This window comes from Protopterus annectens, chromosome 2.part0 (assembly GCF_019279795.1).
Source record: "Protopterus annectens isolate FY-2018-M chromosome 2.part0, PAN1.0, whole genome shotgun sequence".
Classification (NCBI taxonomy): domain Eukaryota; kingdom Metazoa; phylum Chordata; order Ceratodontiformes; family Protopteridae; genus Protopterus; species Protopterus annectens.
Window position 1 is genome coordinate 208,229,879 of NC_056728.1, and position 19,944 is coordinate 208,249,822.

At 42.2% G+C, this 19,944-nt stretch overlaps 1 protein-coding gene across 1 annotated transcript in view; it reads right to left on the minus strand.

Annotated features, from left to right (window-relative positions):
• The window catches only part of LOC122792717 (ankyrin repeat and LEM domain-containing protein 2-like), a 227,586-nt gene extending 215,188 nt beyond the window's left edge, over positions 1 to 12,398 (minus strand). Inside the window, exons 1-2 of the mRNA XM_044060301.1 lie at positions 12,341 to 12,398; positions 11,348 to 11,539 (exon numbers count right to left, since the gene is read on the minus strand). Of these exons, the coding sequence (XP_043916236.1) occupies positions 11,348 to 11,539; positions 12,341 to 12,398 (250 nt within the window). The remainder of the gene's footprint in view (positions 1 to 11,347; positions 11,540 to 12,340) is intronic.
• Positions 12,399 to 19,944: the final 7,546 nt, after the last annotated feature.

The window sequence follows — 19,944 nt, forward strand, 5'->3', positions numbered from 1 at the left end:
CTGAAAAGCCCCAGTAGGAATGACAGTCTAAAAGACACAGAGGTAACAGGTCCATCCAAGAGAAAAAGGTGAACTGGGGGAAGAGGGAGAATGAGAATACTGCAACAGTGAAGAGAAGGACATCTACTGTATTGGGAAGACTTTACACAACCGTATTGTGTCTTTTCATATCATTGTTGCAGTATTCTTTACAACACAGAAAGTACAAAAGCTCAGAAAGGAGGCTGGACCTCCAGTGCCCTGAAGGAAACCATGAAAGATAGCTCTTGGTAAAGGTTTGCACAGAAGTCCAGGTAGCATAGAGGTGGTATCCAAGCCACTGAAAAAAGCACCAGAATAAGCCACAGCTCTCCTAGAATGAGCCTTAACAGAAGAGGGAAGTCATTTCCCATGAAAGGTATAACAAAAGGAAATGGCTTTTGATAGCCAGGAAGAAAAAGTTTTCTTGGAAATGGCCAAATCTACAGAGTTAGGATGAAAGGAAACAAAAAGCTGGTCTTATTTACAAATGTCTTTTATCCAAATATCTGAGTTGTCTATGCAAATCCAAAGGTGTGAAGAACCTTCTCACTAGCAGACTGTGGAGAAGGGAAAAAGGTAGGCAAATGAATAGACTGATTAAGAGAAGTCATTAACCACCTTGAGAATAAAAAGGTTCAAAGGGACACACTGTCCTTATGAAAATCATACAGGCATGCAGCATGTCTGGCTAAAGTAAAGGCCAAAAGAACAGTCTTCCAAGAATATTGTAAAGAAGCTGAAGCCAAGGCAGTTTTTCCAAAACAGCTGAGGTCCCAGGAAGGAGGAACAGGCTTTCTGGGAGGCATAATATAAAGGGCGCCTTTAAGAAATTGTTTGACCTCAAACCTGGAAGTTAGCGGAGGAGTCAGAGGCAGACAAGCACAAATGGTGGACAAGTTGGCTTTAACAGAAGAATTCGCCAACCCAGCAGTGAGTAATTCACACAAAGAACTAAAGGAATTTCCACAGTAAGAGGATCCAAGTTATGAGAATGACACCACACAAAAAATATCTTCCATTTGGACAAAATATTTTCTCGTAGTGGGTTTCCAGGCCTCCTGCAGGATCTGAAGCACATCCTCAGAAAAAAAAGGTGTCTAAAAGGGATCAAACCTTAATCACCCACAATGTCTGTTGAGTGAACAGGTGGGGATGGATGAGAGACCCCCTGTCTTGTGCAACTATGTCTACCCTGTGAGGTAACTTGTGATGACTGCCCTTGGACAAATGTAGGAGAGTACCAATGCTGAATGGACCAAAAGGGAGTCACAAACAAGATTTTGGGAGCATCCTGTTCTATCTTAACGGGACCTTTGGTACAAATGGAAGGGGAGGGAAGGCAAAGAAATATCCCTTTCCATGAAAGAGAGGGGGAATCCACCTTCCAAGCCAGAGAACATGGAACTCTGGTGCAAGAGAGAGGCAGCTGTTCAGAGGGTAGGAAGAGAGAACTACTGAAAGAGTACCTCACTGGTGGACAATGTCCAGAAACACATCTCTGTGATGCATCTACTCATGAGACTGTATTATGGACCTGCTCAGAGAATGTGCCACAATGTTCTGAACTGAAGAAATGTAAACCATTTCAATTATCATCTGACAATGGACAGCTACATCCCAAACCTGAAGAGCTAGTCTGCATAGGAAAGAAGATCTTCCCCCTGCTTGTCAATGTACTACATTACTGTGGTATTATCTGTGAAGACTTTAAGGTGCCTTGGAAGAAAGTGAGAAGCCTGAAGACCCAGTAGAAGGGTTCATCTCTGACATTGGTGTGATCCTTCTTTTGATGAAGACACCAAAGGCCTTGCATTTTCAGAGTCTGGAAGAAGGCCCCCCCCCCATCCCATGTCCGAGGTATCTGTGATGAGTTCCTGACAGGAGACCCAACACTGCAACCAAACAATAAAAAGGAGGTAAGAAAAAGCTCCAATGAGGCACTAAGCTGAAAAGTGACTTTGTAACCAGCAGACAAACAAGTGCTCAGATCAACCAAAGACAGCGGTTGGACTGGCAGTAAAGACGTAAAGGGATTTGGTATTGACTGTGTCTGTATATCAATCCAAGTTTTTGGTGTTTTTTTTCTGATACGTTGTTGTACATGGATATCAAATTTTAGTTGTTCATCTAGGACTACTCCAAGCAGTTGTGTGTGGGGGACAATTTCTATTAATGATTTTGGCTATAGATACTGAATGTATATTTGCGTAATATGGTAGATTTGGATGGGGTGAAAAATCATGATTTTAGTTTTGCTTGGGTTCAGTGCTAAGTGGTTGTTGAACATCTGGGAATCAGTGGTGGAGAATGCAGTTTGTGTTTTGAGTAACAGATCAGAAATGGAGTCAGCTGAGCAGAGTATAGTTGAGTCATCAACGTACTGAATTACACTGGCATTAGAGACAGAGGTGTGAAAATTAAGATTTTGAACAAGGGGCCGAATATGGAGCCTTGCAGAACTCCGGTAAGGGTACTGAGGTAGGAAGAGATGTAGTTTTGCCATTTGACAGCTTGTTGCCTATCTGAAAGGCAACTAGACAACCAGTTTATAGTAGTGAGGGAGAGAGAGAAGTGAGAGAATTGTGATAGTGACAGAGGATGGGAGACCGTATCAAAGGCCTGTGGGAAGTCTAAGAGCACAGTTGCAACAGTTTTTCCAAAGTCCTGAGCCATGTTAATTGTGTCTAGGAATAATATAATGGCAGTAATGGTGCTGTGGACCAGGTCTAAAGCCATGATGAGTTGGAGATGAGAGGTGGTTTTGGGTGAGATGGGGCATAATCTGAGTGTGGATATATTTTTCCAGAATCTTGGTGAGAGGATGGCAACAGGGCAGAAGTTGTAGATATCATTACTTTTGCCACCTTTATGGAGAGGGAGAATCTAAACCTTTTACCACAATTTAGGTAGATAAAAAAATCCTGAATAGATCTATTAATCAGGATACTAATAAGGTAAGCGATGGCTTCAGTGACAGCCTTTAGGAAAGTGGGTGGTAAGTTATCTGGAGCGTTAGAGCAGGGTTTGAGCTTTAAGAGTAGTCTCTTTACAGTTGCGCTGGAAATGGGTTTGATTGTAATGTAGGTGGCAGGGAGAGACTGGGGGTTAGAGGAGGGAAGGGAGTTTATGCAGGTCGGGGAGGATAAGGGTGAATTTGGAAGAGGAGCATTTATTTTGCTAAGAAAGGTGGCAATAAGGTCAGCTATGCAGTTTACACAGAAAGAGTTAGAGAGATGCTATTTCCTGAGATGTCTTGTTGGGATGTGAGCATGGATTTTCTTTTGTGCCTGGGTTAAGGAGAGAAGACATGGAATTCCAGAATTTTTGGGGGTTTAGTTTGTGGTTCGACCGAAGTTTAGTGTAATAAGTTTATCTTTCTGAACTAATTTCTTTATTTGCTTACAGAATCATTTCAAGTGCAACAGGGAGTCTTGTTTCTTTTTTTAATTAAAGCTTCAAGGTTTTGTCTCTGAAGTGCATGAGATCTTCGGTGGGTTTGGTCAGCCATGGGGCAGGATTAGTTTTTATTCTTTTTATCCGTATTGGTGCTTGATTGTTTAGTGTGTCTATGATGGAATTACTGAAATAGTCAACGGCATTATCTAATGGGAGCATTTTTAGTATGTTCCTGTTTATCCTTGTCAGAGAAAAGTAATGGGTTGAAGTTAGTTGGGTTGAGAGTTTCCTAATAGTGGTGGTGGTGTTGTAGGGTGCATGTAGACTGGATGTATGCAGGGAGGTGATCGCTTAGGGAATCAGAATATTTTGTTGGGGTGGGAGAGGAGTATCTAGTCAAGGATGGTCCTGAAGGAATAGTCTTTGGATGGTGTGGTTTGGGAGTCTGAGTTGGGTGAAGTTGAAGAGATTTATAGCGGTGGTAGAGCGGGGTGGAGGTCAGATCTGACCAGTTGGTAGGATGTTTCGTTTCTTATGTTGGAAGAGATCCAAGCAAGGATATCTTCTACTATGCAGATGTTGTTTCCTGGTGGAATGCAGAGGGCAATGATGCAGAGATTTTTATATTTGTTTGTTTATTTTTAAAGCAATGGTTATATTTCTGCGGTTGGAGTATGGTATTATAGTGAGGGAGTTATTGAAGATTACTGCAACTCCACCTCTTTTATTGGGTCTGTTAGATCTCATGATTTGATAGCTGGGGGGGGGGGGGGGTAGAATTTCAGAATCTTTGATGCAAGGTTTAAGCCAGGTCTCTGTTAGGGCAATGATGTTGGGATGATTATGGGAGAGCCATATATGAAAGTTGGGGATTTTATTTTATTTGGATATTTACAGTTACCAAGCAAAGGGATTTGTGGGAGTTTGAATGGTGTGGAGGTATGGGGTCATTGCTTGAGGTGTGGTAGGGGCCAGAGTTGGAGTGAATGCCTCCAGATAAAGTACAGAGAGAGAGAATCTAAGTAGGGTGTTTTTGCTTAAAGGTTTTATTTTTAGAACTGACATAACTGCGAAGTTCATATTCAAGTAGTTAGGGGTAATGATGGACATGTGCGTGTATGCGTGTATGTGTGTGTGTGTGCGTGTGGAAAGGTTTTTATTTTATATTGGTAGAGTATTTGTTTGTAGGAGGTGGGGAGATGTGTGTGAAAAGTTGCCAAGATTACTGATGGGGGCTGTGGAGGTGGAGTAATGAGGCGGGAAGGTAAAGGATGTGAGGCAGTTAGGTGCAGTTAAGGGAAGAGGAGTAGTAAGAGAATTTGTCTGGGTTTGATTGTTGCATATGGATGCAAGTTAATATGGTTCGAGCAGGTATGGGAGTTGTTGGATTGTTGTAGACGAGAGGTTAATGTGTTATGTAGTGTGGAGATGGCAGGAAGTAATTGCAAGAAAGTTGTAAAGGGAGAGTGAGTGATGAATGTGCTGAAAGGTTTTAGTTTGTTAGTAGCGGCTGGGCTGAGACAGAGGGGTGGAGGAAAGTTGAGCTGAGGGGAGAGCTGGGAGTGATTCGTGTAAGGGTAAGTGGGAAGACTACTGAAAGTATACATGTAGATGTACTGGGGGGCAGGTGGAATTAAGGATCAGGGTAGGGGGAACAGAGTGAGCCCAAAGGGCAAATGGAACGGGATGAGCCAAGTCCAATTCTCTGAACTCTTAGGGTCTCCATCTCCACCCCCCAACACATTAACCTATTACCACTAAACATTTAAATAATCTCAACTTTTTCCATAATAATTTTCATCCCTAACTTGCTTATCAATATACCCCTTATTCTTCAAATCATATACAAAAGCTACATTCACATCTGCTCGCTTTCATTTCTCCTCCTCTGTTTTACCACTTTTACCACTTTTCATCACCCATACCTTTTTTCTGACCTCCCCCCACTAAACCAGCTCTTCCCACACCTCAAAATTATTTCAGAATGTTCTCCTACCTTCTAATTCAATGTATCTGCACCTATCTACTGCCAGCTTTCTGTACTTCACAACCTACTACTCACCACCATTGCTCACACCTTTTAAACTACTCCTTGCATCCTGCTTACCGACCTATAGCAAAATCACTCGTCTACAAATACTGTATACAAGACTAAAGCCGCAAGTTAATGTTACTAACGTGCACTATACTGTAATGACTACTTATCTGTTGCTGACTAGCTGCACATAGCTCACTCTCTCTTTTGTTTAATTTAGGTCAATAGCCACTTCTGTAACATGCCTTATGCAATTAAAATTTATTTACTGCAATAGCTCTACTTAAGTACTCTTAACATTCACAGTATTTTAGTTCTTTTCTCTCTTAGTTTAATAGTTTGGACTCCTTGGTATAACATGCACTTTGTCTAACCATTAACTGACAGCTGTTTGCATTGGTTTTATAAGATTTATACTAGTCTTAGTGTGACCTTTTGTAAAAATCAAAATTATTTAACATGCAGCTTTTTTCTCTGGGTCTTCACTGCAAACAGGCCTTGTGACCAGTTGGATTATCTTGAAAAATTAGAAGTTATGTACTCACCATAACGTTCCATCTGAGTAGGTGTATTCATTTGTCTGCAACCTGTGGGTTATGGATCCGATATCGGATCCGAACCGGCATAGTTTCCAGCTATGGATCCAAGCTCTCAGCTCCTCCCCTCACCCATAATGCCCTGCTCTACCCTCATGACCTCAGACAAATGAATACACCTACTCAGATGGAACGTTATGGTGAGTACATAACTTCTAAATCTGAAGTAGGATATTCATTTGTCTGCAACCTGTGGGACAGAGTCCCCCAGCCCTGATCTCTGGCGGCCATCATGGAAGGATATTCCCTGGATGCAAGATCCAACTTATAGTGAGAAATAAATGTATGAGATGAAGCCCATGTAGCTGCTGCACAAATATCATCCAGAGGAATCCCCTTGAAGGCTGCTGAGGTAGATACTGACCGGGTTGAATGGGCATGAACATGATAAGCCAATAAAATGCACTGTGAAATCCAGCGGGACAGAGCAGCTGTCCTGTTGAATAAAATCTTAGTTGCCTGTGAACATCTAGTGAGTGTAGCCTATATTCACCTTTGTTTTCATACTTAGGGAAGAAAACAGGGAGGTTAATGGATTGATTGATGTTTGCTTCAGAAGCGATTTAGGAAGGGAAGGGCGGGTTGGTCCTGGGGGAGGACGGTCCGGATAAAAACCAAGTAAGGAGGTTTAGCTGATAAAGCTTGAAGTTCAGAAACTCTCTTGGCTGATGTAATGGCTACCAAAAGGCTGTCTTGTAAGACAAGAATTTGAGGTCCACTGTAAGAAAGGTCCCAAGGAGGAACTGCTTGCTTTATAGGGGCCTGAGAAGGAAAGTACCTTTAAGAAAAGTTTTGCACAATTTGGCTGACATAAGAGGATTAGACTCTTGACCAATGTGATAGGTTGAACTTTGACTGTGGAACTGCTGGCACCATCATTAAAGAGAGAGGTTAGAAAATCAAGCACCCTTTCTAGTGGATGGTTTGAGTCCTTATCAAGAGTGGAACTGGAGCAGGAGGAATGCAGGATGGATGGGATATCAGATCCGAATAGGATCTAGAATCCAAGGAGGATTCACAATCATTCTGCAACCCACCCGAGGGCTTTCTGAAGAACTTGCAGCATCAGAGGCAAGGGTGGATAGGCATACAGAAGACGGTGTGGCCAAGCATACCAGAGCTGCTTTTGGGTACCTCGGAGGAGAGGTAGTATCAAAAAAAAAAACTGTTTGGTGTTTGATGGAGAGGCAAAAGATTGACAGTTGAGAGACCACTCGTAAGGGGTCAGAATGGTGGATGTTGGACCGACCGGAAATGTGCGTGCTATGAAAGGCGATTGGTGGAATTGCCCATTCCCAAACTCTCATGGCCTCTCGACAAAGAGGGTAAGACCTTGTTCCCCTTGCTGTTGATGTACCAGACAACAGACATATTGTCCGATGAAATCGCAATTGTTCCCAAGGAAGAAAGTCCTGAAGTGCTACTCATCTCTAGAACATTGATATGCAGTAAGGTCTCTGAATCGTTCCACGTGCCTTGGGACTGTCGGCCATAAAGTGCCCCCACCGGAGCCACCACAAGAGGGACCGCTTGCAAAGCTGCTGATCGCTATGGGATGATACATGGGGAGAGCAAGGTATGACCACTGTACTAAGGCGTCCACTGTATAGAATGCGAGCATTGAGCCTGGCAAGAGGAAGCTATCGGCGGCCATGGACCCTAGAGCCCTCAGGACCAACTCCTGGAACAGAACATGAATGGAGAATGGCCGCACCTGGAGCTGCAGATTTAGAACTCTGTCCGCGGTGAGGAAGGCTCGTAAACTCCTTGTGTCTAGTCTGGCCCCTATGAAATCTAAGAGCTGAGTGGGTGCCAGGTTGGACTTTTGTATTTATTGTGATGCCCAGAAATGGAGCAAGATGGAGAAAGGAGTCTAGAAGTAGATGCCTTGTTAGCCAGTCGTCCAGGTAGGGAAAGACCTGCACCCCTGAAGCCTCAGGTGGGCCGCTACCACTGCTAGTACTGGTAAACACCCTGGGGGCTGTGGTGAGACCAAAGGGAAGGACCCGAACTGGTAGTGACTGGCTCCCAGGCGGAGAAACCTCCTGGGCGTCTGTCCATTAGGATGTGGTAGTCTGGCGTCCTTGAGATCTAGATCTAGCACATCCAGTGGCATTCTCCCAGAAGGGGAGAATAGATTGTAGAGTGACCATTGAATTTTTCTTTGGGGACTGCCAGATTCAGGAGAGAGAGGTCTAGGATTGGTCTTAGTTCCCCGTCTTTTGGCACTAAAAGAACCTGGAGTAGAACCCTGATCCGATCTGGTCTGGGGAGCGGGCTGGATGGCTCTTTTCTCTAGCAGATGGCCAATTTCTGCTAAAGGCCTCCTTTGACCGGGTGAGTACGTCTGGGGGGACTTCATCTTTGGAAGGTGAAGGAAAGGAATGGATATCCCTGGATATGATTTGGAGAACCCAGCGGTCGATGTTATGGACTCCCATGCCGCTAGGTGCCCCCCGACTGCCTCCAGAGTAGAGCAGTCGGGCAGCCCCAGGGCTGCTGCTGTGAGCCGTTCAGAGAAAGGTTCCCTGGACCCGAAGTTTCTGGAGCCCCCTCTGCTAGGCGGCGTCCTCCCTGTCCTCCTCTGCCACGGAAGGACTGGTTGTCCGAACAGGCTGGGACTGCTGCGACTTCGAACCACATCTTCTTCTGACCCTTTTGGTTCCTAGAATCAAACAGAGCAGAACCATCAAGCGGCGCCCTCCGTATGCATGGGAGAGTAGCATAAATGTAGATGACTGACCTAGGTAAGCCATTTTGGTGGAGTGCAGAGGTCTCGCTGCATCCGAATAACTATGTGCCAAATAGTTCCTTCCCCAAGCGGTCCATCATCGACTCTCCTTGCTCGGTGGGTGACTGAGGGACTCTCCTGAGCCAGTTCCCTCTTTGTGGCCCATCCATCATATGGGCATCTGAGGCCCCCCCCTCCAATGGTCCCGTCAGGGCTAAGAGGGCTAAGTTTTATCAGGTCTTTTGGGAATTGGCTCCACGGTGTCGGTTTCCTCCCGCCCTGGTGGTAATGGGTCCCACCAGGGGGGCGTGGAGACACCACCCAAAAACGTGGAGCAGACCCACGTACCTCCAATGCAACAACATAGAGGAAGGGGAGCCTTCCCTTCCTCAAGTCCGTGTCTTCTTCAGTGAGACAGAAGGGGGAGTGCCTGAGCCCTCTCCACTGCATCAAAAAGCCGAAGGGCCGAGACGACCCCAAGATCCGACAATCCAGTACTATCGGGCTCCGACCTCCCCCCCTCGAAGCTGCTCAGCTCCAGCCAAGCCGGCCGGCGAGCCGGGTGGAGAGGAAGGAGGAAGGAGCTGTAAAAGGGTGCTGGATGAACCTTGCATCATCCCGTCCAGAGAGGTCTCGACCCGCCGCTGCTTCTCCTCCGGGTCTTCTTAGCAGATACATCCCCTCCTCTCCTGAAGAGTTTGAGTCCCAGGAGCAGGAGGGGTTAAAACAGTCAATAAAAATAGGAAACCTACAACTTCACACAAAAAAGTTTAAAAGAAAAAAAAAATATTATTTAGTACAAGAAAAAAATTCCTTAGCTGAGAGCTATAGAAACCACATAACCCACAGGTTGCAGACAAATGAATATCCTACTTCAGATCAAATGTTTATATAAAAAAGCAATCATGAATGAGACAGACTTGTCTGAGAATTGCTCACAAGTTAAACTTCAACAGCTGGTGTCTGCTGCTGCACAAAAGTATGTGAAAACCAACATACCTCATTACCCTCACCTTCTGTAGAGGGCGTGCTCTCTTGTAAGTTAAGAAATAGGGACAGAACCCTTTCTGTACTACAATATGAACAGCATCCACTCCCAGCATCACTTGGGAGGCTGACTTCCTGGTTTCAGGAAGAAAACAAAATCTATTCTGAAAATTAAGATTCACTTTTCTTGTAATCTGCAGTTTACAGTAAGAGCTTAGTAATTTAGATGTTTTATACAGCTTGCTTTAATCACCACATTTTTAAATCTAATTATCGGTATAAATATATTTCACCTTGCAGTTTAACCATCACATTTACATATTCATCTAAAAACACATCTGGTTTAGAAACAGGCATCAGTATTGTTAATTTCTACATCTTGTTGCCTTTTACCTAGAATGTGACTGAAAGAGTATAAAAGGAACAGTCCTAACAGAGAAACAAAAAGGTGTGAATGGCTGAAGAGTGCTACCAAAAATAGGTTTGCTTTTCGTCTATACAAGGAAAACACCACTGACTAGTACACAAAAAAGGTCATCTGAAGTAGTTAAAAAGTCTTTTCCAGCCAATCATCTTTGCAGACCATTTTAATCACTGGAAACCAATGCAGAGCTTTCCCCCCACACCAACCACCTGCAGGAAACAGCCAAAGCTTGTCCAACTGAGCAATAATTAAAACAGATAGCATCCGAAACGGTAGCAGAACCTGAATTACAATCTATCATGATTGTGCCATTTCACATTTTCTGATGCACTCCTTCCTGCAGTTTATTTAGCATCAAGGACAACTGCAGGTCTGGGTTATACATTTTATATTTGTCAAACACTTGAATCAAAGCTATGCACAACTGTTTGTGGTATTTCTTATCCCTGTAATATTTTGGGATGAAAAGCTTAAACTGAAAATTTGTGTTGAGCAGTCTAACCTGATTAGCATATTTATGTATGTATACACTGTATATACGCAAATAAAAAATATCTAAGTGAAGTATGCTTTTACAACATCCCATAACGGAGCAGCTCTGAAGCAGCCAGCTTAAAATTTTCCCAGAACAGCAGGCATCTGTCTTGCACAACTTCACCACATATTCAATTGTGAAGATGATAAAGCAGAGAAAACTACTTCCTGTCCTCCTTCAGTTATCTTTAGAGGTATCCCTACTATTCCTGCTTGGGCAAGGTCAAACTCAGATGTCTCCAATGAAATGGAAGGGTGTGGGGTATGGCTACAAACACACATTTGAATGTGAAAATTTCCATGCTCAAAAACAATCCCCAATTTTTCACATTCAAACAATATTCACAAACAAAGCTAGTTAAAACACTCACAGCAAAATGGCATGCATTTGCAAAATAAAACACAGGAAAAAAAAATTAACTGGAAATAAAACGGGATACATCTGATGAAATACAAGATCTTGAAACCTACCTTTATCAATATGTTCACCTTTTACAGAAGTTGCTGCCTGCTGACAAAACATCTCTGGATTTGTTTCTCTTCATGAAATTATCACACTAAACAGTGGCTAGAAAGAAAACAGCTGCAACCCACCTTTTTGAAACTAGACACAATCCTCTTACCTTTGAGAAACACTTGGCCAGTTTTAACTGGGGATGTACACAATGTAGACTTGGCTGGAGACAGACAATCGCATATGCCTTTAGCGAACTTCTCTGCAGCTTCTCGACTGGAGAATGCTTTAAATCGTGAACCTCTCATAGTTTTCGCTGCCTGAAGTGCTTCTTTCTTGTCCACATAAACATGGACTCTGTCTAAAGATAGCGGAGAGTAAAAGGGAATTATCTTACATAAAATGGCATGTTAAAGGAGTGGCTAACAGACAGAAAGCGTTAATGGAAAACTCCATTAAACAAACCTTCTTACCATATCTGTTGTTCTATGAACACCACCATCTATGATTACTCCCAAAACAGGACTTGGCCTCTTTTGCATCTTTTTCTGAAGTTCCCACAACAGTGAGTGGGGACACTGTCACATCACACACACAATATAAATGCAGTCATCCCATGCACATGCCAGCTCAGTTCCTTGCCAATAGCAAATATTCTATCATGAGTAGTGAAGATTTGGCATGAGGAGGGGGATCTGCCTTCCTGGGTGGGATACCACCACTAAAATTATACACAAGCACACACTTACCGGACAAGAAAATTCAACAGACATGGCGAGCAGAGTTTTTTTTTTTCGACTCATCAAGAAAAGCACTCTTAGTACATTTAAAGAGACAATGTAATAAAGCATCTATCTGTCACACTGGACATTAGGGACCCTGTTTAATTGTTTCACTGCTGCTGAAATAGCAGCCAGGAAGAAGGAAAAGATCTGGTGAAAGCCTGACCAGATCAATCCTAATTCTGCAACTGCAGACAGAAAAACAATACCAGGGAAGATAGATAACTGACACACATGGACACAGTAATTGCAGTTTTTCAAGATCAGACCAAACATTCACTGGAGACAGACATTTGCAGCCAGGGTGAGTGAACAAAAAATGGCTAATATGCAGACAGACTTCAACAGTAACTAAAAAATTAATCACAGATGCATCTAACCAACAGACCAGCCACGGATTACATTGATAGCTGCATCATTTCTGAACTGTGAACTCATCTTCTCAGGAAAAAAAAAAAAGAGGAGCAAAGAAGGGCAACCTGTCTCCCACAAGATGATGGGGAGAGCAACAGCACTGTAGACTCCAGAATTCAGAAATTTTTAGGAAAAGGCAGTCTCACTAGGAAAGAGGAAAATCAACAGGACAGTCAAGACCAGGAAACCAGTTTCCAGTCCTTCAAAGGCTCTAGATGGAAGGCAGTCCACTGAGGGTACTTGACAGCTGGAGTTGGGTTTCAATCTTGACCTCCAATGGGAATTCAGGACATGACACTGTTGCAGTACTGCTGATAAATGGATAGTCTCCGCTGATGTCCTGCCGGGTTACCAAAGCTTTAGCTTTCTTAGGTCATAATTTGAAGCATGACCAGCTCGTATATGCTGGGATATAAAGACCAACTCGTATATGTTGAGATATAAAGAAAGATGTACGGGTGTAGATCCTCAGAGTATATCCAGGCCAGCAGCCAGAAAACAGAGGAGACTGGTCATTTTGGAGGGGTGTAGCTCAAATTGGTAAGAAAATTCTCCTGTACCCACGTACTAATTTTGAAACTTAAGGTTCAAGTTTAAGTTTCTCGTTAGGAAATGAAAAACAGACTTGGCTCTGTACACGTAAAGTCTGAGCTGTCTGCAGATATCTGTCCAATGCCATAGATATTCCCCTCTATTCAAAAAGGTAGGAAATAATACAGGCAGCCTGACAGCCTAAGTTTGTCTAAATGCCAACAATGGCCATAAAAGATGGATTTGTTTATAATACACTACATTCCGGAGAGAAATTAAGAATGGAATACTGACAACACTTTCAATTTATAAACTCTTCAAGCTAATGTAATGTCTGTTACAAACAAGGTTTTCTATGATAAAATACTCGACTTCACAGCAGCAGCAGGTTCAAAGGAGAAAATCATTTTTTTTTTTCTAATGTGCAAATTTTGTGCACAAAATAAGGAAAGCAGCTGTTAAAAAGTCTTTACTTAATTTCAAGGATGCTAAAGACAAAGGCTTTCAAATATAATTACGACAAAGCCTTAAAAAAAAAAACTATCAGTGAAATGTGACTTAACAGAATTTATGCCCATGTCAAAGATTCCTATGGAGAGACTTACTCAAATCGGAAAAATTGTGCAGTAAGAGAAAGTGGAAAGCCAGGTTAAGACTTGCCAGAATTGAATAAAACAAAAGCTCTTCTTCTAGAAGATGAAAAAATGGGGAAGCATAAAAGGTGACATGGGGCCAATTCTGGACATCACCACCACTTGTTTTTTCTTCTGGAGGAGCAATCAGTAAAAGGAATTGCCGAACCTGGTGTTGGTAGGTTTCAGCAAGGCTTCATCCAGCACAGAAAAAACATTACCTATGGGCTAGGAGAACACTCCGGAGGCAGAGGCATCAGTAAGTACCATCTGAGCCTGTTCCAACAGTAATAAGGCTCAAACTCGGAAATCAACTTAAACATCTCCTACCTCCAAACATGATCTCATTAGTAATATTTTGCTGAAAGTGATAAGTTATTTAATTCACTATAGTCAATATATTCTTACAAAACTACAACTTCTTTCTCTTAAAAGTGCAATTGCAATAATTCCTTATGCGCAATATTAAACTGCCTTTTCTCCTCTTTCTGTGTACAGTATTATTTGTTCAGGTTTGTGTGCATGGGTAGTTTTACCTGACTAGAAATAGGTTATAAAGGAGTATTTGTGTGTGTGTGTACTAGTCATTAGAATAGTTGTGTGTACGATGTCTTACTCTTCTTGTACTTAAATTGCCTCTGGACTCTGATGCCTAGCCGATGCCCGAAATTTTGTTTAGGTTGCACTTGTGTTTCTTAAATTACAACAATTTTCTTTTGAATCTTTGCTACTGAACTGGCTTACCCAGGAATGTGATGGGCAATTAAGAAAACTATCTGCTGATGCAGTCCAATCTCATACCCTCATAACCTTGACAGAGATGAATAAAGGAATGTTTTCCTTGCATGTGTATATACCAAGCCACTGACATGTTAGACAAAGATGGCTACAGCACTCAAAGGCAGGGAGTCCTGAGCACTCTAAAAGGTAAGGCAAAGTGCCCTCATCTCTAGAACACTAACAGTAATGGCAAACTGGCCTTCAACTGTAACCACAGAACTCTGACAGCCTGCTCAACCATGCTTCCCCATCCCCTACCCCACAGCAGAATGAACTGCCCAAAGCTAAGCTTGGAGTACGTACAGATACTGAAAGCACTAATGAAATGTGCCATCTGACCCCCAGAGCATTTTCACAGCTCTCTGTGGGACTTTTACAACCTGTTGCAGCGCACCATGCATTTGGTTGCTTCCATTACACACAGTGCTCTTAAGACATATGCACTATGACCACCTGAGACTTGAAAATTCTTTAACAGCCAACCCAGGAGTAGACAGGCTTTACAAAACACCGCGTCCATGGTGCATCCTATTAAAAGGTCAATTTGGTCACAGCTCCAAATGATTCTTCATAAATATTTAGTGTAATTTCCAAACAATACAAACGGCTTGGAAAAAAAACTCAAATAAAAATCAACTTGCTCTATATGTTGCAGCAGCTTGAATCCAGCCATCCTGGTTAGTCAGGCATCAGTACAGTTGTATAACAAAACAAGTAATTCAGATAAATCACTGTTGCAGTGGCCTAAGCAAAAATGGGATGCATTCTGCTTAAAAAAAAAACAAACTGGCTAGCCTCCAAAGCTTTAGGGTATCTTCCATGCACCCTAACCTCTACAGATGTTAGAGAAGAGCAGTAAAAAGGCAGTGGTTAGTGTGCCAAACTGTCAGAGCGTTCTTGTCCCAGGAAAAGGGAGGCCAGTGCCCTGACAGGTATGTGCAAGAAGAAATGAATGATAGTATTAAAAACAAAAAAAAAAAGCGCACCCTATCATAAAAACCCAATAAGAAGGTGGAAGGAGTAAAGTTATTTGTCCTGTAGCAGTGATCTATTCGATTACCTCTTGTAATGACATTTACTACAAGGGTGACTACTGCAAACACAGAAGTGTGGCTATGGGGGCAGATTCAGCCCCCATTTTTGCTAATATGGTTTTGGGAAGCCTCCCTGGTTGTGAACTCACCCTTTTCTTCCAAACTGGAAGTCTATTTGAATTACCTGGACAATATTTTTATTCTGTGGAAGGGTGACAGACGTGAAGTCATTTATGGATTATCTAAATCACTGACTTCTTAGAATTTACCCATCAATATGATAAACAGACCATAGACTTTCTTGATATTACATTACACAAGAACTTTATGGACCAAAAGTATGAATCCAACATACTTAGAAAACACTTTTTCAAATGCATATTTAAATTTTGACAGTCAACATCCTATCTAGCAAAAACAGAACTTGGTGAGGGCCAATTAGACTCAGCAGATTGGTTTCTGATGACAATTTCAGAGAGTTCAGTTTAATTTTTTTTTATTTATTTCAGTTTAGTGACCGGGGAAGTCCACTGGGCCCATGAGTGTCCGTTTTTAGTGGAGGCCCGGGGAGAAAAGCTCCAACTATTACATAAGCATTGAAAATACAAAAGTATGCAAGTTACAGGAAAAAGTACAGTTTACATGAATGAACATTCTGTTTCAGGATTAGTAGACAAAAGACAATTATGATACATCAGGAAGGCTGTACTGTGGAGATTCACATTAGGTAAAATCATCATAACAACTGAAGTGTAGCAAACTTATACAAAAACAATCGCTTAATGTAAGGAAACAGTTTACAGGCGTTAATTTGACAAAAGCGGTTATTTACAAGGAAGATAGATATAGAATGTTAAAAGTAAGGAAACCATTTAAAAGCATTCATTCGACATAAGAAGTTACTTACAAGGTAGCTAGATACAGAATCTTCAGAAGGAGTTGCAGAGAGCTAGAGACAGCTCAGGGAACTAATTGTTGGGGTGTTAGAGAGAATAAGAAGGCAAGGAGTAAAAATTCCTTTGGGTAGTAGTTATAAAGACACTGACATTTTGCACAGGTCAACACATTGCGTGATATGTTCAGAAACGGGGGTTACCCCAAGAATATGTTAGACAATGTTGATTTGTTTTGGAACATAGGAATTCTCGCTATAATCCCATTACTAGGCAGTCTAAACATACAATGAGTACAAAGAATATTAATGAGCAAAACGTCAGAGTCTGGTGACCACTAGCAGGCTCTAGTTTTACCATACAGTACAGACATTCACTCTAAAGAATGTTGGTACACTGTCTTTGGAAGTCTTGGGCTAAGTAATAGACATGGGGAGCAGCCCAGATTTGTTTTTAATAAAAATTTCAAAACATTGTATGAATCCAGTGGAAGTTGTACAAGTAGATTTACCATAAATTGGGGGATGAAACGGGTGTGGAGCATGCAAGCAGTGTAGATTCATTCTAAAAGGCAGTAGTTTTCCCAGTACACGGTTTTCCAAGATTGATTACAGTCAAAGGTAGAGCTGACTAACACAAAGAGGTTGTGTGCGCATATTGCCTTCTGTTCATCTTGCCTTGCATTTTATGTCAGGAAGATGATCGGACCTTGAAAGACAAGAATCGACTACAAGCACATAAATCAGTAAGGCACATCAATTCAATGACCTTTACAAACAAACTCCTGGTGTTCTAGCTGGTGTGATTATCAAACAATATGGAAATATATCGCCGATTGGCAAGTATATTTCTTGGCATTTTAACCTTTCAGAGTTCTGTATTGTCTTAATTTTGCTTGACTGAATTATTTTATATATTTTCTGGCATTGTTTTTTCTCATCTGTCCTGAAACTGCTTACTCCCTATTTCTGAGGTGGAGTTTATAAAACTGTTCTAACATCTTGTGTGTTATCTGAATGCTTCAAAGCTTGCCGAGTTAAAAAATAGTTTGTAAATTCTTTCATACACTGTTGGAAAATCCTGGTGTTCTAGCTGGTGTGATTCTCAAACAATCTGGAAATATATTGCTGATTGATGAGTATATTTCTTGGCATTTTAACCTTACAGAGTTCTGTATTGTCTTAATTTTGCCTGACTGAATTATTTTATATATTTTCTGGCATTGTTTTAGGTTTCTCATCTGTCCTGAAACTGTCCCCCCCCCCCCACGCTATTCTTGTAGAATTGTCATAGTTGGTGGCTCTGCAGTTGCCCACCCCTACTGTAAATTTGATCTGGGACACCCCTCCCAGTCTGGTGTTCACTCTACTTAATACAGAGGGAACATTTGAGAAGGCCAACCCACTTAATTTCTTAACCTCTACTCCTCCTTCCTCTCTCCTTGCACTTTACTTAAAAAAAAAAATGCACTTTATTTTGCCTCTTCTTAAAAGTACTCAATTGTACTTATTCTGCTGCATTTATTACTGCTAGATAGTAGTCTGATTAAATTGTAACGGCTAATCTAAACCTTTCGGTTTAAGCACTTGGGCTTCAGACCAGTTTTACATTAAAAAGGTTTGTGGTCTGCACCGTTGTGGCAGGATAGGTAGCTTACATCCTTCAAAAATTGGGAATTACTGATTGAAGGCTCTGTGTCTGTTATTCTAAAAGTGTATTAGTTCTGGTTTAAGCACTTAGGCTTCAGGCCAGTTATTTTACATTAAGGTTTGTGGTCTGTACTCTTGTGGGAGGAGAGGTTAGATTCTGCCCTTCTGAGCAGGGAGTTTCTGGTTAAAGGCTTATTGTGCCTGCTTATTTGAACAGTTTCTTTCTGAAATCAGTACGCCTTGTTTGCTGTAGCATAGACTAAATTCAGACATGTTGAATCTAGCTTTGCTTATATAACTTGAGCACTAATCCAGACCATCTTTTTTGGAGAAGGTTCACCTGTACGCTAGTGGCAGGAGTGTGCAGTTTGAACTTGTCTGATCGAAGACTGCTGGAACGGGGGCTAGGTTTTTAGCTTTTTATTGGTTAATTTGTTTAAATCAGTTTGTTCATTTGCTACTGTTATATTAAAAAAATAAATAAATACACTTTATGCATCGCCGCCTAAGGTTAAACTATTCCTGGCGCCATAAAGTCTGCTCTTCAAATTTTCCCTTAGAATTAGCCAGTGTTTTAGTTTTAGCACTCAAATCTGTTTCTTTGAGCTCAGCACTTGTTCAGAACCCGTAAGCACTAAATAAGCTACAAATTACTACAGTACTCAACTTTCTGCATTTGTCTAGGGAAAACAGTTTTTAGGACTTAATAAATAAGCACCTATCCAAGCATGTCTAAGGGTCAGCTCCCAGTGTTTTATCCTGTCTACATGATGAATCTGGGCATCTTGGGGCAATGCAGCAATTGCTTCATGTACACAGTCAACCCTCTCCTCCTACCACCCAACACTACAGCCTGTGAGAGATGCACTTGTATAGCCAAACTGGAAGCAAAGCTCTCTTCACCCAAGATTGGACTAGACAGTCAAGAGGAGAAAGTAAACAATTGCACCACACCACACTCATCACGTAGTCCCTAAAAACATACACCACCAAAACACACACATAGGAACACAACACACAAACCTACATTCGCGTAGGCTCTCAATAAAAATCTGCTAAAGCAACAGAGACCTCCAGAGCAGAAACGTATGCAACCTCCACCCCCCCAACACAAACCAAATGACACACAGCCCACAAACCCAGTGTGGCACTCAACCACAGCCCATAAGGCATAACAACGTACCCAACACTCTAGTCATAGGTGTCTCTATAGTCACAGCACACCAATGTTCCACTCACCAGGCTAAACAAGGAGAAAGCTACTATCCGCTGCCTGTCGGGTGCCAGGATCCGCCACATAATGCATGCACTCAGGTCACTCCACAGCAAGTACAAATATGACCTGAGACAGCTTCCTGGACTACATGAAGAGATTCATGGAGGAGCTCTCCGATCTTGTAGCCCAGGCAGGTATGACCCTAGCCCTGAGTAGCATCCTACCATCACCGAGAATTATACCACAATACAAGTACAAAATGATTGACATCAACAATTGGCTAAGTTTCTGGTGTCATTTTAAGGGGATCCAGTATCTGTCTGCCTGGGATGACATAGATCGACAGACGACGCTATGCCAGATGGCCTGCACCTGTTGGCCCTTGGGATTCCGGATACTGGCTAAGGTGCTCGCCACCGCTATAGTGCCTTTTTTAGGCAAGGTTCAAATGACAAATTCACCACAACAGGTACAAGCAAGCAAAATTGAAGGGTAATGCTACTCAATGCTAGAAGTCTAAACCTCAAAATGCACTCACTTGAGGCACTCCTTAAAATGGTGAACATAGACATCTGTGCAGTGACAGAGACCTGGTTCAAGGCTCCTGAGAGCACACCTGCAGTACCAGGCTATAAATCATACCATACCTTTCGGCCAACTAACCTGGACTGAAACACTAAAAATGGAGGTGTGTCCATATTCATTAAGGATATCCACACATCCAGGCTAGCTGCTCAGCATAATGCATCAGAGATTATCTAAGTGCAACTATCTCTGGGCAAGACCGCAATGCAAAACTGTAACTTGCTACAGATCCCCCACCATGCCCCAGAAT